The sequence below is a fragment of the Cucumis sativus genome, chromosome 7 (assembly GCF_000004075.3).
Source record: "Cucumis sativus cultivar 9930 chromosome 7, Cucumber_9930_V3, whole genome shotgun sequence".
NCBI classification, from domain to species: Eukaryota; Viridiplantae; Streptophyta; class Magnoliopsida; order Cucurbitales; family Cucurbitaceae; genus Cucumis; species Cucumis sativus.
In genome coordinates, this window is record NC_026661.2 from 3618676 (window position 1) to 3645516 (window position 26841).

A 26841-nucleotide genomic window follows, 5' to 3' on the forward strand; every position below is an offset into this window, starting at 1 on the left:
TTTCTTTTTTTAAAAAAATAGTTGAGAGGGAGGAGATAAAGTATAAAATTTTTGTCCTTTTTTGTTTTTGTATTCTTTCAAATAAAATATTTCCATTGATATATATAATTCCTCCAAATAGTTGCTTTCTAGGCCTTCTCTCTTCAATCCGTGATTTCTTTATCATATCTATCCCTATCAGTCTCCAAATCATCCTTGGAAGCTTTGTTCAACGACTCCAATTATACTAAACTTGGAATAACACGTAATTACTCGTAAGAGAAGAAAAATGAGTCGTCCTTCCCCACATTTGGAAGAGATAAAAAGTTCAGAACTGGGAATTCACATGAGTTTGGCCACTCATATCATAATATTGTAATCTGGTTGCATTTGATATAAACATCCTCAAACTCGATCTCCCTAACATTTCTTTACGACATGGATTCATTCTACGTATTCTCTCTATTGAATTGGACCAAACACTACAACAATTTCAGTTTTAACGATAATTAATTTTGAAATGACATCGTATACGTATGATGACGGATAATAAACAATTATTATCCTGAAATACGACAACAAATTATCTTTTAATGACAATTCAAAAAACTGTTGTTAAATAACTTTTAGTATTGTATATATACAATGAGAATTTTTTACAATCACATTAATTTCCGCTTGGCCTTATCTTAATGATCACATGAGGCCATAAAATGTTGAAAATTGTTGAGTTGTACAGTGAAACTTCTTTGAATATTCAACAATATTTGAAATCTTAAACAAAGGTGAAAATGACACAGGATAGTAAGGTAAATGTGTCAAACATAATGAATAATTATAATAATCCAATTCCCAAATTTAATTGGGACAAATGCATACATTTGATGAGTCAAGGCAAAGCAATAAAGTAATCAAGTTACATTGTAATTCATATATTATTAGTCTAATCTAACTTTACTTTAATTTTATCCGATATCTTTCAAATTCATGTATATTATTATTATGTGATAAACATAAAATCTAATTATCCCTAAGTCAATTGTAGATAAGAGAAAGAATTCATACAGGTCTTCTCTATCTTACCTAAAGGTCTTCAAAACTGAGAAAATATCCATCTCCATGTGACGACTCAATTCCAAACTACAGAGTTTGAAGTTACAAAGAATAGAAACTTCAAAAAAGAAAAAAGAAAAGTTTAGAAAAAAACATGAGTAGTAATTTACATATTATTAGTCCAATCTTTCAAATCCACATGTATTGTTACTATATATTAGACAAACATAGAATCTAATTGTTCTAAATTCAATTGTCGATAACAGAAATAATTCATACACATCTCTCTATCTTTTCCAATATAAGGTCTTTGAGAAAATATTCTGTTTAAACTCAATTGTCTCTTCATCTCCATCTCCATGTGACTCACTTCCAAACTACAGAGTTTTAAGTTATAAGAATAGAAACTTCAAAAAAGAAAAGCTTAGAAAAAGAGAGATGGAGAGAGGAAAGAAACCTCACGTATTGGTAATTCCATATCCAACTCAAGGCCATTTAAACCCTTTAATCCAATTCTCCAAGTTCTTATCTTACAAAGGACTTGACATCACAGTAGCCGTCACCACCTTCATCTTCAACACCTTCAAACCCTCCAAAAATATCTTCTTCGATTGGGACACTATTTCCGATGGTTTCGACGAAGGCGGGTTCGCTGAAGCCAACAGCATCGACGAATATCTTGTTCGAATCCAGACGATTGGAGCAAGAACCTTGACTGACCTAATCCACCGCCACAAAACCTCCAGCCGTCCAATACACGGAGTCGTGTACGACTCCTTCATGCCTTGGGCTGTAGATGTCGCCAAGGACTTCGGCATTATGGCAGCGACGTTCTTCACGCAGCCTTGCTCGGTCAACTTGATTTATTACTGTTTTCATGAGGGGTTGTTGAGTCTTCCTATTTTGGAGGACAATTCTATAGCTGGGCTGCCGCCGATTCGGGTGGAGGAGATGCCGTCTTTCTTCTCGGCGCCAGAGTGTTACCCGAATTACTTCGAGTTGGTGTTGAATCAGTGGTCCAACACAAAGGAAGTTGATTGGATTCTTGTTAATTCTATCTACGAATTTGAGCCAAAGGTTCTTTGTTTCTCTATCCTCTCTCACACTTTCCCTCTATTTTCATTTCTTCTTCTCGACTGTCATCTCTTTTTTCACCACCCACTAAATCATGCATTGCTCGCACGTCCTTTTCTAAGGATAGAAAACATACTTTCCTATAACTATTTAGCCTCTTAATATTAACTTAAAAAGAAAAAAGTTGTTTATAATAAAATCATTTTTATTTAAATTCCTTTTGTAAAAGTATTTAAAATCACCTAAAAAAGTTATTTAGACGACTTTCAAAATACTCCCATTTTTAAAAAAATTAAACACTTGAGATCCAATCCAATCTAAATGTATACTCTTAAACACTGAATTTTTTAATACTTTAGTTCAGGAAACCTCTTAATTAAAAAAGAATATACTTTCAAATGTCTCATTTTAAGTATGTAATTTTTAATTAATAATTTAATCCCTCTGATGCAAATAATTTTCATATCACAATTAATTGAATAGAATAGTAATAACAATGATTGCCATGAAACAAACAAAAATTTGAATGTGTTGCTTTATGAATGTCTATTTGTGTGTCCATTTTTAGTGACATTTTTTTATATTTATAAATATATCATGACATGCCATACTTAACTGAGTAGGAAGTGAAAAACAATCTTACATTTACAAGAAACAATCAACACAAACAAAGCGGAAGATATGTCTAAGCAAACATAGTTCAACAATTGTAAGACGACTCTTTTTGGATTTTTTTAATCTACGAAACCAAATGAAATTGTCGTCGGAATAATTAACGTAGCTTCTCCCGACAACCAAACAACCGTTAGGAGAGGATGTTTTTCCAAAGGATTTTTATGGATCGAGAAAAATAATCGTAAAGAAAGCTAAGTAATTTGAAATTATCCAACAGTTATTTAATATATAACAAGAGCTAAATATGAACTATCTCCATTTTAAGAACAAAAATATTACCTTTTAATAATTATGTGGTACTTGAAAACTTGAATGAATGATATTTAACTTTGTGTTCCATCAAAATATTACAGGAAGCAGATGAACTAGCAAAATTTGGTCCAACACTAACGATTGGACCAACTATTCCATCTTTCTACATAGACAACCATGACATAGATGACAAGAAATACATGTTAGATCTCTTCAAAATCGAGCCAGAGGAGGCATCTTTAACAAGAATGTGGCTTGATAACAAACCAAAGGGCTCTGTTATTTACGTGTCATTTGGCAGCATGGCCAACCTGAACAATACTCAAATGACAGAGTTGGCTAGTGGATTAGTTGAAAGTAACCACTACTTTATCTGGGTGATTAGGGAATCAGAAAAGGCAAAACTTCCTTCCTCCTTTGCGCCAGAAAAGGGGCTAATATTGCAATGGAGCTCCCAACTAGAAGTGCTTTCAAATGAAGCAGTTGGATGCTTCTTCGCACACTGCGGGTGGAACTCAACGCTTGAAGCTCTGTGTTTGGGGGTCCCAATGGTGGGGATGCCACAGTGGACAGATCAGCCGACCAACGCCAAGTACGTGGAGGATGTGTGGAAGGTGGGAGTGAGAGTGAAGGTGGGCGAGGATGGGATTGTGAGGAAAGAAGAGATCAAAGGTTGTATAAGAAGAGTGATGGAGGGAGATAGGGCCTCAGAGTTCAAAGAAAATGCTTTGAAATGGAAACAGCTTGGGTTGAAAGCACTTGGAAATGGTGGCAGTTCCATGAAGAACATTGATCAACTCATTTCTAGCTTGAGGGAGAAAATTTTAGTTGATTAAGAACTATAAATATACATATTATTGTTACATGCATGCTTTAAAAACTTTCAGTTTTATATATTACTGCATTGATTTTCAGTTATGTTTATCAATTGTCTTTTGTCATTGGATGAAAAAGGGAATGTATGTCATAGTCATAGATATGTTAATCCTTTATATATCTAAGACAAACTGTTTCTTTTATTCTTTGGTTATGTATTATTCCATAAAGTGTTTGTTAATTTTAGTGTATGTGATAGTCTAGGGTTAAGAGTTTTTCATCCCTCAACTTTTCTATATACTTGAGCATTGTATTCAATATCGAAATATAATGAGAATCCAAAATTTTCTCTTCCATTCATCCTCTCTTTATCCATATCTATTGATATTTTAAAATGTCACAGTCATAAATATATAATTTGGATAAGAGTATATATGATATATGGTGAAGGTTGATGGCATGGGGGTGGTTTGTTCACACTCCGATGCATGTTGTTGGAGATTTTGTGAGTAGCTGGAGGTGGGGGAGAGTTCTCCACATTGAGATCGCAGCTTGAACTTGAAGTCCAAACTTATGATCTTTGTATCAAAGCAAGGGAAAATGTCATCTTGCCACCTCAGGAATTAAAAATCAAATAGAGAGACTGTTAATCCTATTTTCTTAAAATTTTAGGAACTAAATTAATGGATTTAAAACACGAGAGACTAATTTAAAAAAAAAATTAATATTACTTAACTATAAATGTTAAAACTATAAATTGAGTCTCCAAAATTTTTAAATTGTGTTTTAATAAAAGTTTGATATTAAAGTTAATTATTTTTATTCGACAAACAAAGTAATTTTGTATTTAAATGAGCCTAATTAAAATTTTAATTTATTAAGCCGTAGATAGTAATTAATTCGTTAAAAGAAAAAAAAAAAAAACATAACAAGAGATACACAGGACACAAAGTTATATATATGGTATAATGATTAATTTTTAACATTTTAAAAAATAAAGAGGCCCATGTTGATTGGAACTTAAAAACATATGAATCTATCGAACTTAATATACACATTTCAAAATCTATTGAGATCACGTCTCAAAACAAATTTAAAATGCATACGTTGAACTTTTAATCTTATATGAAATTGTGTCCCTCACTTGAAATCGTTGATTCACCACGGATAATAATAGGAGGGGAGGATGTTGAGAATAGTGTAGATGGGAGGAAAGAGGAAAGAGAAAATGTATATTTTTATTTAAAATTACCATATCAAAATTTAAAATAATATTAAAAAATATCCAATTAATATATAAATCGAAATGAAATCCTTAACCTATCTAATAAAATTTTGTAGATTAAATGCACCTTTAATTAGACTAAAAAGATAAATTTTCTTAAATTATATATTTATAAGCTGATTAATAATATATTGATACTCAACAAAATATTAGAGGCTAATTTCCCAAAGTAGGGAGAAAAAGAAGTTGGTTATGCATAAGGGGCACTTGCAATACTCCCTTCGGCACTTCGTGGCATCGTAAAACTGAGAGCAATAAAGTACAGGTTTCATTTATGATTTGTTCATATAGTTGATGGCCACAAAAATGTCAACATGCCTTTGTTAAGGGTTTTCATTGATGAACTTGTGGTCAGCAAAAGCTTTTATTTTTGTTGATGTTTAGGTTTTGTTGAGTACAGTGACTTTGGAAAAACACTCAAAAAAATGCTTTCTGTTGGCTAATAATTTGTGGTCCTTGGATGCTTTTATGTCTCCACAAACTTTGGCTTAGGGCAAGATGATGAGATGTGAAAATTGGTCAGAACAGAAGAGGTGAAAAATGTGAAGGGTGTGGACGCTGTGCTGCAATGTTGTCCACGATGCTGCAGATAGCTGGGAGAGCACAAAACAAGGTAGTGTCAGGATACATGCTAAGAAAAGTTTTAACACACTTTTTTTTTTTTTTTTTAATTAGTATTGTCCCGACACTACTACAGTGTTTGCAATATTATATAGAAAAGTATATACATGCATAGAGTTTGTGAAAGGCCTCCACCAAGAGTAGAATTCTAGATAGTGAACAGTTTATGGATGTTAGAGAAGTTGATGATTGATGAGATCGTTTGAGGGTGACTTCAAACTTGAGAAAGGACAGCCACACAGCTCAACTTACTTTTCTTCTCTACTCTAATCTTTGATTTTTTTTCTGTATTTAGACCACAGTATCGTTGGAATAGATGTCCTTAAACTCTTAGTTTGTAACTTAGTATCATATTCTATTCAACAAAGTTGTTACAATGAATTATTAGTGAAATTGAATACAATAATCTTGAATCCAATAAATTAAACTAAAGTCTCGAGGCTATCTTAAGTAAACTTGAACTTTATGTAGAAATATAAAACGTGGATCAAGTTTGAGTATATAGTCTAAACGATTTATAGTATATGAATAAGGTTAGATAGTTATAGAAACACTATATATGGAGAAATGAAAGTGGTTGGGGCATTCTCTGTAATAAAGAGTTTACATAAGACGACTAGAACCATGAAATAGTCACTTTTACGTTATAACATTGTTGATGATATAAAACTGACTATTTTGATTATTGATAATCTAGATAACTTAATCTTAATCAAATGTTAACTCTAAACTTCTATTTACATAGAATTATCCTTAGATCTGCATAGGTGAATGCATCTCTTCAGCGTTGGCCTAATAAGTCTCTCGTTTAAAGATGAATAGCTGGAGACACAAGGTGCAAGACAAAATTCACTCCTACTCGTTATAGGATTAGTAGATAGGTGTTTGACTTTTGACTTTGAAAAGTCTAACTTTGTTCAATTTTATATTCAAATGTAATTTGAATTTCAGAAAAATGAATGTAGATTCATACTCTGAAAGTTGAATTAGTCAAGACAAATAAAATGGTAAAAATTCATAATATTAATCTTTTTACTTAGAAACCAAAGTTTGACTTTGACTAAAATGATAAAAAGATCCTTTTATCTTTTGACAAACGTTACTAAGAAAATCCAAAATTTTGTTGGATAATCCCACTAATTTTTAATATGATATTTTGGTGTCAATATATGGTGTTGACACCAAGCCCACTAAAGCCTCATAATAGATATTGGATATTGAGGTGTTAGAGCTTTTGGTGGATCAATTAAGATCGGGGCCAATTTCTATATTGTTAAAAAAAACTTTTGTCTCTTTTTGATTTATTATTACCTTGAAACTAATTGCCCTAAACTGTTTTTTTTTTCTCCCAATTCTTAACCCTAAGCCCAATCTCCAAATTCCATCTCTCTCTTGAATCTTTCACTTATCGGATCCCACTATTTGATTCTTAGTCTAAAGAATACCAAGTCAATTCTAATGGTGCTCCGATTAGATATCAAGATTGCAAGCAAATTAGGAGCTAGTAAAATTTATCTTTCACCCTAATTCAATTTATTTTAGGGTTTCATGCAAATGAAGAGCAATTATAGGGTAAAAAGTTTATCTGATTTCTAAAATCCAGCATATATATACTGCCTTGTTCCTATCATAGTATGAGTGACTGAGTTTGTATATATAGTCCTTAGAGTTTTTGACTACGTTATGAATTATTGCTTCTTGGAAAATTTATTTATGCACAATCTATTTTAACATGTGTTAATCCTAGTGTTTTTAAATACGTAGCCACCGATTGAATGATTGTTACGTAATGTATTGCTTGAGAGAGAGCATTAAACTATTAATTGAATGTGCACGAAGGTGATAGCTAGGAGAGAGATTAATATAGAGACTAATAATAATGAACGAATGATGTTATGATATACCTAATTAATTGATTGCCAGAAAATGAGTTAATGTTAGGTATTAAAAAAGGTTGAACTTGAAAGAGAATACCTACACAAAAAAAGACTTATAGGTTTATATAGTTAGAATAAAATCAATCTAAGGTTAAGGCTAATTAAATAATTAATCTAACAAAGTCATTACCGTAGGAGTAGATTAGCTAGTTGGGTTCTAACTAAAATTTGAAAAATATGTAAGTAACCAAAGAATTGAAAATTAATTTCTCACAAAACGATACATTTTATTTGTGATCGTTTTAACTATATCGTTACTCTAAAAATGATGAAGGTGCTAAGGAGGTGTCTACCTAGTGGAGATGTCCTGGTATATCTATAGACTCATATGTATTTTTTTTAAAAAAAATATATCATTACTGGATGTGTATGGTCGTGTCATAAGTTTATTATTATTATTTTATTATTATGTAATAAATAAAGATGTTTAATTATTTTTTCCTTAATTCTTATTCCACCCTTTTATAGTGAAGTAAATGTCAGCATTTCTCTTATTAGTGATTGACGTATGATGAGCAAGGAAAAGGCCCAATTCCTCCATTTGGACCAAACAAATTGAGAACTTTCAAAACCAAAGGAAAGTGGAAAGGCCCATTTATAAAACAACACTTTGTTGTTGTAATTGTAATTAATCATAGGTTGAGAGAAAAAGAGAGAAAGAAATAGAGTACGATGCCGTTTTGTAGTGAAAAACGTCCCCTTCACCATTGCTCCTTCTTCCCCCACTCTCTCTCCGCCACTTGTACTCCGCCATAGCTCTCACACCTCGACACGTTTCTCTTTTATACCATTCCTCCTTCTTTCTCTCTCAAACACCTTCCTTCAACTCTCTCTCTCTCTCTTGATCCTTCTCTCTCTCTCTATCTCTCTGTCTCTCTCTTAGGGTTTCTGCTCTGCTTACTGATGAGCTTTGCTGCTCTTCTCCTTCTGCTTTGTTAATCAGAGGTGATCTCTTTTTTTCTTTTTCTTCTTGTTTTTGTTGTTTAATTACTGTTTTTGGAACATGGGTTTTGATTTTCATAAACTCTTTTCCCCTTTTGGTTTGATTCTGCTTTTATGGGGGTTTTGTTTGCTCTTTGGTGCATGAGATGAAAGCGATGGAATTTTTGCATGAAGAGACTTTGTTTCTTCTTTCTTTCTACTTAACTCTCTGCCTTATTTTGATTTAGGGAGATCAAGATTCCAATACCATTTGGTTTGTCTTGGTTTTCTGCTTTTTCCCACCATCGGATGATTTTCAAATTGAAATCCATGGCTAAGCGACTGATTCAATCAATCCAAGCTTTGGAAAATAATTCATGTGTCCGATTAAAGGTTCTGTTGGAGGGAGGGATTGGGAGTCCATAGATTTCATTTGTGGATAACTACTCTCTCTTTCACTTCCGATGAATTTCCTTAGCTCGAACTAGTTCTTTGATCAGTGTGTAGATTCACGTCTCAATTCTTTTTAATTGCTTTATTGAAGGCTGTTTGAAAGCGAGGTCTTTGCTCTTTTTTTCAGTACTTAATTGATTGATGCTGCCTGCAGCTTTTAATAGCTTTGTTAATAGTGTAATGTAAGTCTTTGGGAATAGAATCCTCCTTATTCCCTTAGATGATCAAAACTTTGAAGGTTCTTTAAGCATAATAAAAATGTTGAACTGCTTACTTTTGATGCGGCTTTTTGGTAATATTCTCTTTTCTTATTCTGTGTTTCTTTTTCTTTTCGAAGGAACAGAAATTTACTTCTTTTTGCTTTTTCTTGTTCTCAAAGATTTTAATTTTTCATTTTGCAAGTAAAACAACGATAAGCATCTTATTCTTATTTCTGTTTCTGAGAAATGGAAAATTGAAAGAAAAAAAGCGAAGTCGTTTGTTGTTTGAATTTGTATACAGTTAGAAGAACCTGTATTTGCTACTGATTCTTCTGAAACTTATAGGAATCTTCAATGGGAATGCTCTTTGGAACTGAGTTAGACTCTTCATAATGTTGATAGAATTTTGTGTTGTAATCAGCAGTGTGGAAAATACACCAAGTATTGTGAGCAATGGATCAATCGGAGCGTTCTCAGCATCAGCAACAATCACAGCAACCTGCAGGCGGTGTCGGTGCAGGCCAATTACAATATTCTAATCCTTACCAAACAGCTCCGATGGTGGCTTCCGGAACTCCTGCTATTACGATTCCCCCAACTCAACCACCATCCAGTTTCTCCAATTCTCCACACCAGCTTGCCTACCAGCAGGCTCAACACTTCCACCACCAGCAACAGCAGCAGCAACAACAACAGCTCCAAATGTTTTGGGCAAACCAAATGCAAGAGATTGAACAAACAACTGACTTTAAGAACCATAGTCTCCCTCTTGCTCGAATCAAGAAAATAATGAAAGCAGATGAAGATGTCCGAATGATTTCCGCTGAAGCACCGGTTATATTTGCAAAAGCATGTGAAATGTTCATCTTGGAGTTGACTCTGCGATCCTGGATTCACACAGAAGAGAACAAAAGGAGAACTTTACAGAAGAACGATATTGCAGCTGCAATTTCAAGGACAGATGTCTTTGATTTCTTGGTTGATATTATTCCAAGAGATGAACTGAAAGAGGAAGGCCTCGGAATCACAAAAGCCTCCCTTCCCGTAGTTGGTTCCCCAGCTGATCTTCCTTATTACTATGTTCCATCGCAGCATCCAGTGGGTGCTACAGGAATGATAATGGGGAAGCAATTAGATCAAGCGAACATGTACGGTGCCACTGCTCAACAGCCCCGACCATCGATGCCTTTCATGCCATGGCCGCATACCCAACCTCAGCAACAGCAACAAACTCAGCAGCAAAGTGATGGATAGTTATAAGTAGTAGGTGGTTTCAAAACCGTGATGATATGATTTGATAGAGGCGATACTGAGTGACTTTGAATGTGTCTACTGTCTAGTTTAGTTCATAAAAGAATAGCTCTTGTAGAGAACTTGTCAATGATGACAAGTTGGAGTTGAGTTTGTATGATGAGAGGGTGTGTTTATCTCTTATTACTCTTAATTATCTATTACTGTAATGTACAACAGTGTATGTGGAATAGGTTCCAACTTTGCCCAAAAAAAACTATAATTTCAATTTTGTTGAGTTTTTTTTTTAATTGTAATTTTAGGTTCAAGATGTGAAAGGATGAAGATTTTGAGCAAAATCTTGCAGGAAGTTGGCAGCGCTCACTCACTCTCCTTCCTTGGCTTATGATTTCTATTTCTTTGTTTGTATTAGGAGTGCACCAATTCGAATAAAATAACGGTTTGGTTTTGTTTGGTTTGGTTTGGTTTTTTTTCAAATTATTGAAATGAAAATGACTTTTATATATATACTATATATATTCCATCTTCATGGTATAAAAATAATATCTAATATCTATGAGGTGGAAAAAAGTTGGTGAACATATCTATCAGATCAAATAGAGAATTTGGATGAACATTGTAATCATAATTGCGGACTTGGTTATTTGGTGAAGATATGTGTACTATTTATGTACATATTTAACAGTTTAGAATCTTTAACCTAAATAATTCTTCATCCTAACATAAACTTACCACTTATTCCCTATTCTATTATCATCTTACTAGACTTTTAAGTCTTTGTTTTGTAGGTCTTTTATTTTCTAAATTATAAATTTCGGGTTATTTACTAACATGGAATATAATTTTTTAGGCTTTCTTACACAACTTGATTTGAGTAAGCTGAATTACAAAAATGTATCAAACTCCCATTTCATGAATAGCCACATGAGATGAAACATTGCAAAAAAAAAAAAGACCCAGATACCTATATCACCCTCCACACTTTTTTAAAAATAATAAATTAATAATACAATAAAACATATCATATTCACAAATTGAATTTCGTCTTTTAGTAGTTTTTTTAGTAGTTTTTTTTGGATGGAGTGTAAATAGTTAATGAAAAAAAAAACTCTTTAAAAAACTAATTTTAAATTGGTTTATTTTCAAAATTAAAATTGCTAATATACACCATATAATAATAAAATAAAAGTTCTTAAAACATACCTATGAAGTATTGGTTCATATTGGTTTTGGATGAAAACTAACTTCATAATTAATTAGTTATTTAGTTTAGTATTTAACTTCATTTCTAAATATGCAATAATGAATTCTCCTTTACACTTGGAATACAAGTGGATTGTGTTCAAGTAATAACTTAAAAGTTCTATAGTGCATAGAAACATGTGAAAGTGGTATCATATACAAAGATTTCGTATAAGATTGATCCTGGAATAATTAATGCGACTTTACAACATTGTTAATCGAAGAGATTATTTAATATTATACAAGGTAATCCTTAGTGAGCTAGAACTTCTGCCTATTAGGCTTTGTCATTTAATTTGTATGGATGAGAGTGGCGTAATTCGTCCACTGATCAATAAACCTACCCTTATGAGGACTTGACTGCGTAGGGAGCTGAGAACATAATTTTACAAGATGAATCACGTCTTTTTGTATTGGATAAACAGATAAATAGTTATATTAAAGGCTGACTTCGGGACTTGAACAATTGGACCTCACTCTCTCTTTGGTCCAAGAGCGATTTAGTTTATGGTTAAACCATAAATTAAATTGTTTATATAGGATTAGTAGTACTTAATGATATAGAAGTAATTACAAGGGTAAAATGAACTTTTGACCTATTTGTCATTATGAATAACTCGTATGAATTGATTTTTGTTATATTTCGTAAATAGTTTACTTTTTGTGTTATTTATAACGATTCATCTTCTTCTTTAAGTACATGGATTGATTTAATAACCAAATTCTAAAAAATAAATAAGCTTTTTAAAAACAAATATTTTAGGTCCTACTTTGTAATCATTTTTTTAAAAAAATTAAGTTCATAAATATTACTTTCATCTCCAACTTTTTTCTTCTTTTGTTATCTAAAAATAGTTTAAAAAACCAAACCAAATTATAAAATTTAAAATTTAATTAATTAATAAATAATTGATTAGCTTTCAAAAAATTGTTAAAAATTGTTTTTGTTTAGTAAAGTTGGTTAAAAGTTAACCATTGTCTTTTAGAAATAATCAAATCATCATAAAACATAAAAAGAAAAGAAAATAGATTTAATCTAAAAACAAAAACAAAAATGAGATGGTTATCAATTGAAACAAGTGGAGGTGTGAAAACATTCATAAAAAATCGATAAAAGAAAAAATTTAGAAGTAGAATTTTCAACCACTCAAAAATTAAAAGTGAAATGGTTGTTGAACATTTTTCGTGATTTATGTCATAAATTGTTATCACAAAAAATTTAAAATTCAATCAAAGACTTAAACGAGTAAATTAGTCCAATACTTCATGCACATATTAACAGGAAAGATTTATCAACGATCAAAGAGAGCTTGCTAAAACTCTTGTTGATATTCACTCTCTCTATTGGATAACAAGATGTTTGGCTACAACAAAACTAAGTTATCGGTTTGTTTAAACACATTACCTATTATACATGCTACTCTCAAATCTTCTCAACAATTGCTTACAAACATAACAGAAATTATCATATCAGAAGTGGCACAATTCATCTCAACGGTGATTTCTTTATCATCCTTTTTCCTTTTTGCTTCATTTCGTATCACCTTCTCTAGTTTTCATTTCAGGCTTTGATTGTTGCAGTATGAGCTGCTGATGTACCACTCTAAACTTCTCCTTGAGCCTCTTAATCTGGGAGAAGACACAATTGTGTCAGATAACAGACTTAATATTAGTAGTGAGAAGAAAAGAGAGAGAGGGAGAGCATACCCTTCTTAGTTCAACCTCAGCATCGCGCTTTCGCTGGCTTAAGGAGTGTACCAAATTCGTGATGTCGAAAACATTATCCAATTCATTTTCAAAAGCAGACTCTAAGTCCTCGCGAAGAAGTGCTGGCAACTTGTCCACTACTGGCATTAGAAGAAAACAGTTGAACTGCAAAAAGAAAGGCGAGCTAAGTGAAGAACTTGGAAGTGGTTTTGAGACATGGATAGGTAAAAATAGACAGCAATAAATGCACTTTGTTTTTCAGCACAAAGCAATTAAGTCAATGCAGGAACATTAAAACCATCGAAGCTCTGAATACGATACAAAATAATAGGAAGTAGGAACTCACACCTTTTGTTTCAATAAGTGAGCTCACTCCTGGAGAAGCGCATTGCACTATTATACTCATCATGACAATGAATTTTAAGATTGAATCTCAAGATAAACAACTGTGTGTGAAAAATTTTACATAAGTTTTCTTTATTTAACAAGAAACCATCTTTCAATAATAGATGGAGAGATACAAGATATCCAAGGGAAATGGCCTCCTAGAAGGAGAAGAAAGGAAAAACCAATCAAATAAAATAGGCTAAAAAGGCAAAACAAATAATATCCACGAGCAAAAGAAAAACAAGAGAGAATTCGACACGTCTAAAAGCCTCCAATGGGAAAGACTTATCATTCAAAGAGTGAGCCACTCCAAAAGATAAAGACATACCTCCAACAATATCCTTTGAGATAGACGATTTATTTAGGGTCATCCAACAATTAAAAAAAATAGAAGGCTCCTTTGAAATTGGGGAGAAAACTTCACCAGCCAATAAACAATTTTACTAAATGAGGTTGTTGTATTAGCATATGAAGTTGCTGAGTTCAGTACTCCAACATACTCTCCACACCAATCAGTGCAACCAACTTTGAAAATTGCTGAGTTAATTGCGCCAACAACCAACTCCTTCTAACCAATATACTGTTTTTTCCACCTCCATTGGATGCAAGAAAAGTTCCACAAACCAACCATACCGATTGTAATTTTTTAGATCCTAAAGAAATCATTTTCAAGCTGCTTCTGTTTGGATAAATAAACAATGAAAGGACTTACCCAAAGAGGAGCAACCATTACCATTGCAAAACATTCATGGAAGCGTAACTAAATAATAATAATAACAACAACAAAAAATAATTAAAGAAAAAAGAAAAAAAAAGGAACGATCCCACTTTTTTCCTTCCAATAAATACTCATAAAGATAGATTTCTTGGCCTCACACCTATTCTCTATATTAGAACTACATGACTTGAACTTACCTTAGAAACCTACGAGGACAGAGAAGAGAATGTTTCTCCCATTGGGGTAGTCTTTGTAGGAGAACTTCTAGGAAAGGACATGGATCATCTACTCTAGAGTTGTCAGTTTACTCATTCGGTTTTGGAGGGGTTTGTTTGAAACTTTTAGAGTCAGTTTAACCCATAACAGATAGACGAGTGTCATCTGATGATGGAGGAGATTTGGTTCCCTTTCAAGAGAAGGCTGGGTTTTATGGAGAGCTGAATATTTTGTTGTTTTATGATGTATTTTGATCAGGAGAAATAATTAGATATTTTAGCTTAACGTCTCACTTTGGGCAGCTACGTCAAAAGGTTTTTGTAACTATGAAGCCTTGTCCATTAGACTAGTTCATATTTGGCCTTTTTTAAAAAAAAAAAATTCGTGAGTATCCAGGTCAGTTTACGTGCATCTCAACTAATCTCACAAGACAAGCCGTCTGACCCTACAACATTTAAGTGTCAAGGTTACTTCCTAAAGTAGGTGACCATCGAGAATTTATGGAGACTATATCTCTATTTACCCCTAGATCAACCCAGGATGGTTTCCAAATTTGGCTCCTTTTAGACTATTGTTTTTGTATACTTCTTGTTTTGTGTGTGTTCTCTTCTTGTACTTTTTCCATTTTAAACTCAACAAAAGTTTGGTTTTCTAATTAGAAAAAATAAATAAAAGATAAAAATACATGCATCATTTAAAAAATAATAATGATGATGATAGTACTAATTTTAAATTAAAAGCAAAAAAAAACTAACTACATCCAGCGTAGAGGAATTGTTTGATCCCAAGTTACTTTGGACAGAAGAAAAATTACAAGTAGGTATGTAAGACATTATCTTCATAAGTCACAATAGACCGCCTGATCTAAAGAGGCTAATGTCCAAACTCCAAAGTAAAGTGCAGAAGCACATTAAAATAATCTATTAAAAAAGAAAGAGGAGCGAGAGACCAACCTTTAGTTCTGCAGAAGCCAAGAAATATTCTCTAATTCCATGGAATATCTGCTGTACAAGAGCATGAACAATTCTTTCAGATGAAGGAGCAAGCCTTCTGTTCCAAAGCGTGCAATCTAAGAGATCAACTAGCCTTGTTTCTGTTCCCTGAATACAAGAGCTGGAGTCAATTCCTGATGCCAATTGACTGAGCTTTACATCTGGCCTTGGTTTATTGTCTTGCCGCTCATTGCTAAGAGATCCAAAAGTTGAATCTTGAGAAAGGCCACTAGAAGCCAAATTCCCTCCCATGATGGATTGATCATTTCCACAAAAAGAGTCTAGGAAGTGACGTAGCCCCGATCGATTCTACAGCATTGCACAGAAAGAGAGATAAGATCCACAATGCAACTTAAATGGCAAGAACCGGGAAAATTCTGCAAATTTTCTTAAAAGCTATGGAGAAGTGAGCTCAAATATATGATATATCAGACCATGTACTTGAAAACATGCCTTGCAAAATAATCATTATCAAAACAAAAGAATAAGTAGTGAGTAGAAACACTAAAGTATGGTGCAAAGTTATTGACTCTTTGGAGAAACCAATTTCAAAGTTTTCATTATAGACCTTGTTGTGAAGCGACCATGAGACGTAGCGGGTAGTGCTAACTAAATCTTCCATGCATCTGCAACAAGGAATAAAGAATTTGGTATAAAACAAACCACATGACCTAATAAAATCATGCATAATGTGGTAAAACATTCATTAACACATATGTGGCCTACTTATTCAAAAGCTTGCAAATCTAAGATACTTCTCACCTTATTCAATGCTGTAATAAACATAGTGGAAAACATTTGTCAAAAACATCTATATTCACAATTAAGGTCAGCGTAAAAGAACTTTCCCGATGCATTATGAAATAACTAGAAGAATAAAACCATTTATAAAAGTCTTTAAAAACATAAACATTCACTTACGAATTTAGGTGTAAATAAACTGCAACAAAATTTGTAATTTAGCTCATAACGACTTTTGCTACCAAAACTTAAAAAAAAAGGTTGATGAAAAATTTTAAAGACTAACATGACACTGCTGACGTTGTTGAAAATGATATATAAAATATTATTTAAGAAAGTAACTATCAATAGACATGAGGAGATTGTTGGCATGAGGTAACTTCCAATAGATGAGTTTTTTCAAAATTGCTGTGTTTAGTAATACTTGGTTTAGATTTTCATCATTTTTGTCGATATATTTGTTTTGGTCAAGGCTTAACCTTCACTTCAAGAGAAAAAGCAATAAAATTGCTTAAAAACATTTGCTTGCCGGCATGAAATATTAAGGTGTCCCATTTAGTTTTATTTAAAATGATTTTCGTAACCAGAAATCATAATGTTCAAAAGAATCAAAATACAAAATAAATAACTACCAAGAAGGCATCTTACTTCAAGGACAAGCCTCAATGTAAGTGTGCACAGCACATGCCTCAGCATCAAAATCCTTCTTTTTAAACAATAAATAAATATATGCTCTAAAAAGAAACTACCAAGGTCTCTAAAATAATGTCACTTTAACTTCCCAATCTCTGACCTTTTAATTTGCTATATTTATCAGTATCTTATTATTTATAATACTATATTTCTCTCGTGCATAAAAATAACAAATAGATACACAAAACTTAGCATTTTTTTTAAGCTTCTCACTCCTAAGCCTTACTTTTAAAACCTAAAAAACATGTTAAATCGTAAACTTGTAACTCCTTTGGTTTGAGGTGTCATTCCCCCTCCCCTTCTGTAATTTCATACATAAATGAAATTGTTTCTTACAACAAAAAAATGTAAACTAGCAAGATCCTATTTTTTCAGTATACTGAGCACAAATTATAGAAAGTTGAACAGAGGCAGATTAAAATGGCAGTAATCTTGAAGAACCAAGTTGCTTACTTTTCACGGCATGCCTTCTCAGTAGATTCAGCAAAGTTGTTGAAGGCAGTAGAAACACGGTTGAGAAACACCTGGTGACCACTTAAATACTCCCCATCTTTCTGTAAGAATTGCAAGTTAAGGTGAAAATTCGTTTGCTGCTTCATACTTTGAAGGGTTCTAAAGAATATTAAATAACAAAAGATAGTGTCATACAAAAAGTTTTCAGAACAAGCTCAAACCTGAAGAAGGTAAACAGAAATGGGAAGCAGTCTCTTCAAAATGTGCAATAGTCTACAGCCCAACTACATCAAGTATAAAACATGTTAGTTTTCCATAATCAACAGCAGCAAACAAATTACTTAACAAATTCATGAAGTTTACAAAAAAGAATCCCACTGTTGGAGAAGTTGAGAGCCCCACATTGAAAAAAACCAAGGAGATTCATACTCCATATAAGATAGATGGGCTACTCTTCTCATTGCCAATTGGTTTTGAGATAGAACCTCCTACTATCAAATTTAAACATCCACGAGAATCAAACATAGTGTTAAACCAAAACTTGTTTCATTGAGATTTATTTGGTAAATTTTCATGAAACCTCCATTGCTCTTGCTTCGGCACATTGTTGCAAAGGGAAAAGGTATAATTTCAACAATAGTCTTACTTCTCAAATATCAGAGGCAGATAAAATACGTTGCCAAATAAAGCATAGCACAGTTATTTTTCCGAAGAAACAAAATATAGAATCATGATAGCATGCTGAGAAATATATAACTGGGCACTACAGTATCCCTTATTGAATGAACAGGCAAACTTTTTATAATCTCTTCTTCTTCATTCCACCTAATGATTTTCTTTTCTTTTTCTTTCTCTTTTTCTTTTTTTTTTTCTTTTTTTTTTTCTTTCTTTTTTTCTTTCTTTTTTTCTTTCTTTTTTTCTTTCTTTTTTTCTTTCTTTTTTTCTTTCTTTTTTTCTTAGGAATAATGAACTTTTTCTTATTCATATATTTTAAAAAAATATATGTATGATTTGGCATAACATATCTACTTGGCCGATCTTTTGGTGGCAATATTGGATTTTTTGTCTCATTTGACTTCTTTAATGGAATAATTTTGTTTAAAACGTAGGAGGTTGGTTTGGCCATATGCCATTAAACGAGCTCATTTTCTTTCTTGGTTGTTCCTTTTTTTTTTTCTTTTCAAACATCGAGGACAATTTTTCTTTTTAGAGTCAAATGATGTAAAGAAGAATAGGGATTAATTAAGTAATTAAGTAATGTTCTAGGTTAATTCCATTATGACCCCCACTTCTAATAAAACTCTATAAATAGGAGTTTCCCATTTTGTATGAAACACATTATTCATTCTAATAAAAGATTTACAATCTTGATTCTAGGAGGATTTCTCCTTGAGGCTACTTTAGGCTAAATTAATAAGGTAATAAGAAAAAGGTACTTTAGGTATGCACTAAAAAGTATGTGATTCAACATTAGGTGCCAAAAAGGTAATCCCTTCACTCTTTTGCAGATCAAGAATTAAAGTATGAGAATTGGAGTAAGACAAAGAGGCGACAAGAAAAAATGAAAAAAGAGAAAAAACTACCTTCCATCAAAATGACTCAAAAGATAAGTAAACAAATGTAAGAAGTTGAAACAATTGAGATATACAGAAATATCACCTGATGAAGATATGGTTCAAAGGTATCTCGAGCCTTGGCCACAGCTATTACACAAGCCGTTCTAACCATTCATTATAAATTGCAAAGGAAAATAATAATTAAGAATAGGAAAAATAGGAATAATTCACATCTAACAAACGTATTACGGAGATCATGAGCACGCAAAAACAATAGTACCTAGAGTAGTTTGCTCCATCATGTATGTCCTCAACTCCACATGCATTTACAATTTCTTCCCTTGTAATTGGAGGACACTTTGTGCCCCCAACAACAAAACGGAACTCAGCCATAGCACGATGATATTGTGCACCACCATATAAACGCATGCCTGCATTCTTTTTCACAAAAACAATATATTCCTTATTATAAAACAGAACAATAATACATCTCGCTTATATTGATGCCTTAGGTCTCAGCATTGGTGTGTAAAGAAGGCATAAAGCAGAACCAAAAGTTCAGTCCACATATGACAACCAACTTGACAAGATTTGAGTTGAAAAGAACAATATTTACCGGGATTAGTTTCTGCGGAAATTGAAGACCATCGGTACCAACAAAAGCCCCTCCATTGATTCTTTCATCTTGAAGTGTTTCACCTGCATGTCATTTTTTTCTTTTTTGATAAGTTGAGAAAATTTAATTGAAAAAAGAAACAACGTAGAAGAAGCCATCTGGACAAGATGACCCTATGCCTAAAAGGAGTAATCATATAAAGTCGGAGAGGAAAATATAGAGACAAAGAGACAGAAAGTATTTTACAGTAAAATACATTTTTTTAAACAAAAGTACAAAACAGAGCTAGGTTTACATGTTCAAAACTTTTTATTTCAAGCGTCGTTAAAATTACCAAATTTATCTGGAGGAGCAACAACTGTTCCTTTTAATAGCAAAGATAACTGCATAAAGAAAAAGGCCAAGTCATATAGAAATCTCAATCCATTAAATAGAAGTATTTCTCTGAGCTTTTTAAAAAATTCAAAATAATTTCATTCTTTCCAAGAAAGAACACTAAATTGAATTCCAATCCAAATTTATCAAAGAAAAGAAACAAATAATTGAAACAATTTTGTTGATAAATATGAAACGAAAAAAACTCCTTAAAGTGAAGAAGAGCTAATAAAGGATTTCTTTGCACACATTATAGCTAATGAGTATTAAGTAATGAAGAACAATAAGACCAAAACTTTTGATACCAAGAAGATGAAACGAAAATAAAAACTTCCCAAACATCTTCAATCTCTCTACATTTTTTTAAGAACAAATTACTCTCTTAATTGCTAAATACTACTATTTTTCCTCTTAGTCTTTTTTTTTTATATGCAGGGTGGAGGATCAAACTTCAAACCTTGAAGGCCCCATTAACAAGGTCATCTTCCTAGCGAGCCTATCTAAAAAGTAATGAGCAACGCAATTGTATCTTGTGGTAAAGGTTGTTTAGGTTTTGCCGAGCCAATTTTGTTTTGTTTTTTTTTTTTTTTGTAGATTTTAGAGATGGCAATGGCGTTATGGGGGGGAGTTAACCTAATTGAGATGCTCGAATGCGCTTGCTAATCCAATTGCATTGCTCGTTATATAGCCCTCTTGTACTATGAGCTATTGTCTCATTATTTATAACTTCATTAATAAAGAGACTGGTTTCCTTTTTGCAAAGAAAAAACAAATTCATCCACCCAAGTAAATTTTGAAAAATAACCTGATTTTCTTAGGAATCTTAATCCTCTAAACCACATCAAAAATTCACTCCCTAGTGGAGGAGGGATCCAAAAACAATCTAAAGAAGGATTTACAAGAAAAGAGACAACCTTGGTCATTTCCCTATTGGAAAAATAACAACAAAACCCTAAAGCCTGAATTTACCTATACTCATTAGTTTAAACTAACTCAATCAACGATTTAAGATGGTAGCAAAGCTGGTAGATATAAAATTAAATTTACCTACACTCATTGGCTTAAGCTATCGATTTGGTCATGGTTTCATAAAGTTGAACATTATTAAATAATTAAGTAGGTCAATTATCCTGTTTATATTAATCATAATACATCGCCACAATACGAAGATACATGTAAGATAGACCTTCGTCAAAAACAAGTCATGAAATGTTCTTCCTTTCTCCTTCAATGTTACTTCGTCCAAATTACTGCATGCAGAAAATAATAAAAAAAAAATCAAAACAATGGAGGAGAATTTAATGAGAACAGATGCAAGGTACTAAATAATTATATGCAGTGACAAAAATTAAGAGAAGTCCTTGCCAAGGTTGTAGCAGGTAGATTAAGGGAAGTGCTCCCAAAGACAATCTCATATTCTCAGGGTGATTTTATTGGCACTGGAAAAATCTTGGAAAGCTTTTGTAGCCAATGTTAAAAGTTGTAAGTCAGGGGAGATTACTTTTATGATTGATCATGCGGCTTAAGATTTCTTGGATAAAATTTTTAATAAGAAAAGATTCAGACACAAGTGGAGATCATAGTTTTAACTACATTAGAACATGAGATATTTAACCCTTAATGGCAAACCAAGAGATAGGCTGTATGCCACAAGAGGTCTGTGTAAGGAAACTTCCACACCATGTATTAAATCAATCGATATGATGATAGTTAGCCCTAAGACAATCCCTCGAGAAGAACTCAGACAGAAATAGAGGCATAACATGAGAACGATGAAAGAAAAGGATAACCCTATTACCCAACTAATACACTTCAGAAACACTACCAATGGTCCCCACACCCAATATTCTCATTGCACTCCTCACTCCCATGTAACTAATAAATTGCTTCTCCTGTCATGACCTTTTTACTTCTTTTGTAGTGATATACAATCGAGAAGGAGGCCTAACAGTCCAAGACCAGAAAATCCTCTCTCCCCTTCCTTGCTTTGCCTTGTTGTGGACAGTCTAAATGGAACTTCCTACAGGGCATTCAAGTCAACAAATCCAAGTTCACTATATCACACCTCCCCTTAGCTTTTCTAGAAAAACAGAAACCGGACCTCATTGATGTGCAGGATATCTCAACTAGATTGACACATCCTTAGCATCAATATGATGTCCAGTACAAATACAATCATAAAAGAGACCAATCTTGATACTAACAGCAAACAACAAGACTAAACAAAATAAGGTAGAGACCGACAACACAAGTAAAAAATCTTTGGTCAGTAAAAATAAAAGCTCTCCAATTTAGGCAAAAGTTTTGGATGGAAAAGTCCACAGATGCCTAAGCCTTAGACAGACAACACCAAGAAGAGGCATTAAGACGAGCAATTAAACATAAATGCATGTATGCTACTATTACCAGCAGTTCCTCATGAAAATGCTTTATCTAAAAGAAAACACTGACCTGAGTTCTTGATCAATCTCATTCAGTTTTCGAGTTGTGCTCCTGTACTCCTTATCAAGAAGTGAAATGATCAAGGGCACGCTATCCATATACCTAATAAGATATTCAGATCTTCTGATAAATACAATATCATTTAAAAGCTTAGTCAATAAATTAGCAAACAAAAAGAATGCACATCTGCTACCAGACCGTAGTTGAGAGCAACATTAAGGGTGTGTTTAGGGTTAAAAGCAGTATCCTATCAGCATTTAGAATCTCCTAAAATCATATGCTTTTATTTTTCAGGGTTTTGCAAAAATAGCAAAAAAAAATTATGATAATAGAGCTCATGTCACAACATTTCCTAAATTTGCAAAAGTAGCAATTTGAAAAATTATGGCCCTATGATAGCCCTCCAAAAGCCCCTATGATTATTGTCTGATAGCTGTCTGATATCACTGATTTCGACATATTCGCAATATGCAAAAAATTGGTGTCATGAGCAGTTTTTATCATTTGATGCAATTTTCCTTTATTTTGTAATAAATATTTAATTTTCAGTTTTGTCATTTAAAATATCTACAATATTTACAAATATAGAAAAAATTTACTTTTTATCAATGACAAACTACGATAGACAGCAATAGACTACTATCTGCGTTGTGATAGACCCATATAGTAGTCAAATGAAATCTATCGTTGATAGACTATAATACTTTGCTATATTAATAAATATTTTCAACAGCTTTGTCATTTTTAAAAAAAAATCATTTAAAATTAAGATTCATTTTATACATCTATCCATTCCTCGTGTAATCAAATCTATCTTCTATGTTTCATTAGTTGAATGTATCAATTTTAAAAGAATAATACATTATTGATTTAAAAAAATGATTCCCCTTAATATTTAAAAAGCAATCTAGAGCAAACAAAAAATATCATTCTAAAAAATTATGTTAAATTAAAATCTATTAAAAAATATTGTAAATGACAAAACTTTTGAAAATATTTACAAATATAGCAAAATATCGCAATTTATCTTGATAGACCAAGATGCTACCAATGTCTAGCATGATAGAGACGATAGGTTCATCATAGATAGATTGTGATATTTTGTAAATATTTTAGTTCATTTTGTTATATTTGAAAATAGACAAAAAAAAAAAAATATTGACCCAAAAAAAGTTAATTAGTTATTTATATTTATTTATCAAACACCATAACCTACTCTTTAAGGTTTCAAGCTAAAATTAACAAACACTAATTTCAGAGCTGAATTTTCTAGAAGTACAGTTGCCAGCGATTATTTTAAAAGCTATAGCAACCCCAAGCTAAACCTAAGAAAAGCAAACAACCTTTTCTGTAGCAGTTCTTCTAAGAACGTTCTCAATTTGCTTACACCAATTCTCACTTTTTCTTTCTCAGCCAAAGGTCGGCATAACTTTTCCTCCAAAAGGATAATGTCTTCCTTCTCTCTCAAAGCTATAGCCTGCACCAGAAATACAGGTAACCACTTAAAACGTCCCAAAGTACATACAACTAACTCAATCCTGAAACCAAACAAATATACAGACGATTAAATTTCAAACAACTATCAAGTTTATCATCACGCTCAATAAATGTACAAGCATAAAATACCCTTATGCAGATTCAATTCCAGTAGCATTTTTAATCATAGAGTCTCATTTCTTTTCCTTGTCTTTCTTTGTGATAGGAAACTGAGGTGCATTTGGTTGGAGATCTAGAAACATACATTTGAAAATAAGACAGTAAAAAAAATATATTTTTTTATATGAAACAAATTTGTATATTCAGCCAAAAAACAAAAGAGAACAAAGTAAAGGCGAGGGGTTGAGACAACCCCCAAAAGAAACTATTGAATAAGAACCTTCCAATTTGTTAAAAATCATGGAAAGATAATTACAAAAAACTTTGATGTAATTCAAACACCACCAAGAGGTTGTGTGTTTCACAACCGTCAAAAAAGAATTCAGTAAAAAATTTGTTTAAAAACAGAAAGATTGTGTTCCATGTTTTCAGTGTTTTAGACTAGAAGTTGTTCAAGTTGTGTTTAGAGATACATACATTTTGATAAACAAGATGACCAATGGTAATTACCAACCAACTGAAACTTTCGTTCAATCTCAAATATTATTGACGAACTTATCTACCTACCATCCACGAATAGCAACTCTACTACAAAAATGGAATATACAAACATGTTAACATAAACAAGGATTATTAGAGAGAGAAAATGTATGTGTGTGTATCTAAAGATAATATAATTTGGATCAAAATACCTCTTTGAACTCATCATTTGATTTATAAACAGAATCATGTGCAGAACCAACTCTGCCTGAAGGAACAGATGTGAAAAATGGAGAGTCCCCCAATATGATGCCATCGAGTGCACAAGAGGGAGGCAAAAGAAAGACTTCCACATCTGAAGAACGAGCAAATTGGGGTATCTTGGTATCAAGTTTGGTTGATACAATCACAGTCCTTGAGAGTTCAGGATCAATCTACAATGAAATTTGGGTTGTTTCATACCATTCCCACTATTTAGTAAAGCATTCAGCTAACAAAAGCAGGTCTGTTTTCTTGAAGATCAAAATAAAGAACTGATGACAAAGTCACTAAAGTTACGTTTCACATGACACTCTGAACGCTCCCCAACAAAAACACATTTTCCAATAATCTAAAAAGCAGAACTAATGATACATTCTTCGCAAAAACAATACAAAATGGAACAAGAGTTTAAAGTATGTATGCGTACTTGCATTACGACCCTTCGAGTAGTCGCATTACTCCAGTCACTACAATCTTCAAGACACAATATGATGAACTCTCTGTGCTGCATTTTAGCTCGTACTAGTGACTCGACTGCACGAGCTTGAGCCTTGAACAGAGGCACCTCATTGACTCATTAGCATCAAATTCAGGAATGAAACATTACCCAAAACAAAAAAAAAAAATGTATCAGTAGCAATCGAATTCACCTGCAACACCCGATTCTTTCGACCTGGAGCTGGAGCAATGAGCCCAGGAGTGTCAATAATCGTAAGATTAGGGCAATACTTATACTCCACTTTAATAATTATTTCCTTGGCCGAGAATTGACTCGTTTCACTCTCCAACCTCATATTTTCAGCTTCAATGAATGCCTGTAGAACACGAGGAGAGAAGACGATTACAAATCGGGAGGTTAACAGCCAAAAGCTTGGTCAGCAACCAACAATACCTGGATTTCGTGGAGAGATTTATGGATGGCGGCAGTGGGGTCGTCATCGGAGACAAGATGACAGACGGGAGTTTCGCAGTCGGGGTCGTACTTCATGTGAAGAGTAATGGGTCGGCGAGTCTTGGTTCCGCCACCGACGTGGTTGAATTGGAAGCCCATGAGAGCTTCAACCAAGGCGCTTTTGCCATCGGTTTGGTGGCCGACCACGAGGACTGCAGGAGCGTCGAAAGGAGTGTGGAACTCCTGAGCGAGGCCATGAAGCTCGTTGTAAGCTTCGTAGAGTCGCCATTTGTCATGGTCCACCGCCAGTGGCTCTGCTCCACTCTCCATTTCCGTTATCCTTTTATGTAAATGGCGACGCGAGCTATACAACAATGGGGAAGGAGAGATAATAACCACTCCGCCGCTGACAAACGGAAAGGAGGAGAAATTGAGTTTGAATGGCCCTTTCTTTTCCCACTCAAATTATTGCTTACATCGTCAACCGAACGTTCCACTTCCACGTGACTTGGACGAAGGGGTAATTATGTAGATGCGAACTCCATATTCATTTTTACCATTCAACCCAAAATAATTCGTCTCTCTATTCCAATCTGATTTCCATTTATTTTGTTCGTTCACTTCCCTCTTTCCTTTGATTTTCTTTTTTTTCGATTTCAATTTCGGAATTTCTAAATCACATTCCTGAATGAAACAAAGAGAGAAATTGACAACCAAACATGACCGACTACTAGTAAAACGATGAATGATGGAGGTAACAAGCTAACAACGTTCTTTTGTAGAGTAAAATATATCAGTCTGGCGGCATGAGGCACGAGAGAGATGTGGAGTGGGGCTGCAACGTGCATAACATGTGATGAGTTTTGTTTTTCTATTTGAATTAAACTCAATAATTTTGTGAGGTGGAGTTGCATTATGCATAAAGTTGTGTTTTTACGTGAATCAGGAAGAATTCCT

General features: G+C 33.1%; 3 protein-coding genes across 6 annotated transcripts; 2 read left to right on the plus strand and 1 right to left on the minus strand.

Moving 5' to 3' along the window:
* The first annotated feature begins 1178 nt into the window (after positions 1-1178).
* LOC101220180 (UDP-glycosyltransferase 74F2) lies at positions 1179-4063 on the plus strand. Its single transcript, XM_011660454.2, has 2 exons — positions 1179-2109; positions 3135-4063. The coding sequence occupies exons 1-2, from the start codon at positions 1471-1473 to the stop codon at positions 3867-3869; spliced, it is 1374 nt and encodes a 457-aa protein (XP_011658756.1). The 5' UTR covers positions 1179-1470; the 3' UTR covers positions 3870-4063.
* A 4341-nt stretch (positions 4064-8404) lies between these two features.
* Positions 8405-10974, plus strand: LOC101213813 (nuclear transcription factor Y subunit C-2). 3 transcript variants are annotated; one of them, XM_031889066.1, is made up of 2 exons: positions 8405-8637; positions 9612-10974. In XM_031889066.1, exon 2 carries the CDS (start codon positions 9720-9722, stop codon positions 10518-10520), a length of 801 nt encoding a protein of 266 aa, XP_031744926.1. In that variant the 5' UTR covers positions 8405-8637; positions 9612-9719; the 3' UTR covers positions 10521-10974. The 3 variants fall into 3 exon arrangements, with proteins under 3 accessions (XP_031744926.1, XP_011658757.1, XP_004136852.1); XM_011660455.2 differs by having other exon boundaries at positions 8407-8637; positions 9688-10974; XM_004136804.3 differs by having other exon boundaries at positions 8410-8637; positions 9691-10974.
* Positions 10975-12997: 2023 nt separating this feature from the next.
* On the minus strand, positions 12998-26369 carry LOC101214220 (dynamin-like protein ARC5). 2 transcript variants are annotated; one of them, XM_004136806.3, is made up of 17 exons: positions 25885-26358; positions 25643-25807; positions 25420-25542; positions 24944-25165; positions 23999-24132; positions 22665-22757; positions 21400-21463; positions 20173-20221; positions 19839-19921; positions 19503-19660; positions 19326-19386; positions 17888-17950; positions 17667-17767; positions 16348-16405; positions 15741-16088; positions 13467-13631; positions 12998-13388 (listed from the first exon to the last, which is right to left on the minus strand). In XM_004136806.3, exons 1-17 carry the CDS (start codon positions 26212-26214, stop codon positions 13290-13292), a joined length of 2316 nt encoding a protein of 771 aa, XP_004136854.1. In that variant the 5' UTR covers positions 26215-26358; the 3' UTR covers positions 12998-13289. The 2 variants fall into 2 exon arrangements, with proteins under 2 accessions (XP_004136854.1, XP_031744663.1); XM_031888803.1 differs by lacking the exon at positions 12998-13388 and adding an exon at positions 13815-13912 and having other exon boundaries at positions 13493-13631; positions 25885-26369.
* Positions 26370-26841: the final 472 nt, after the last annotated feature.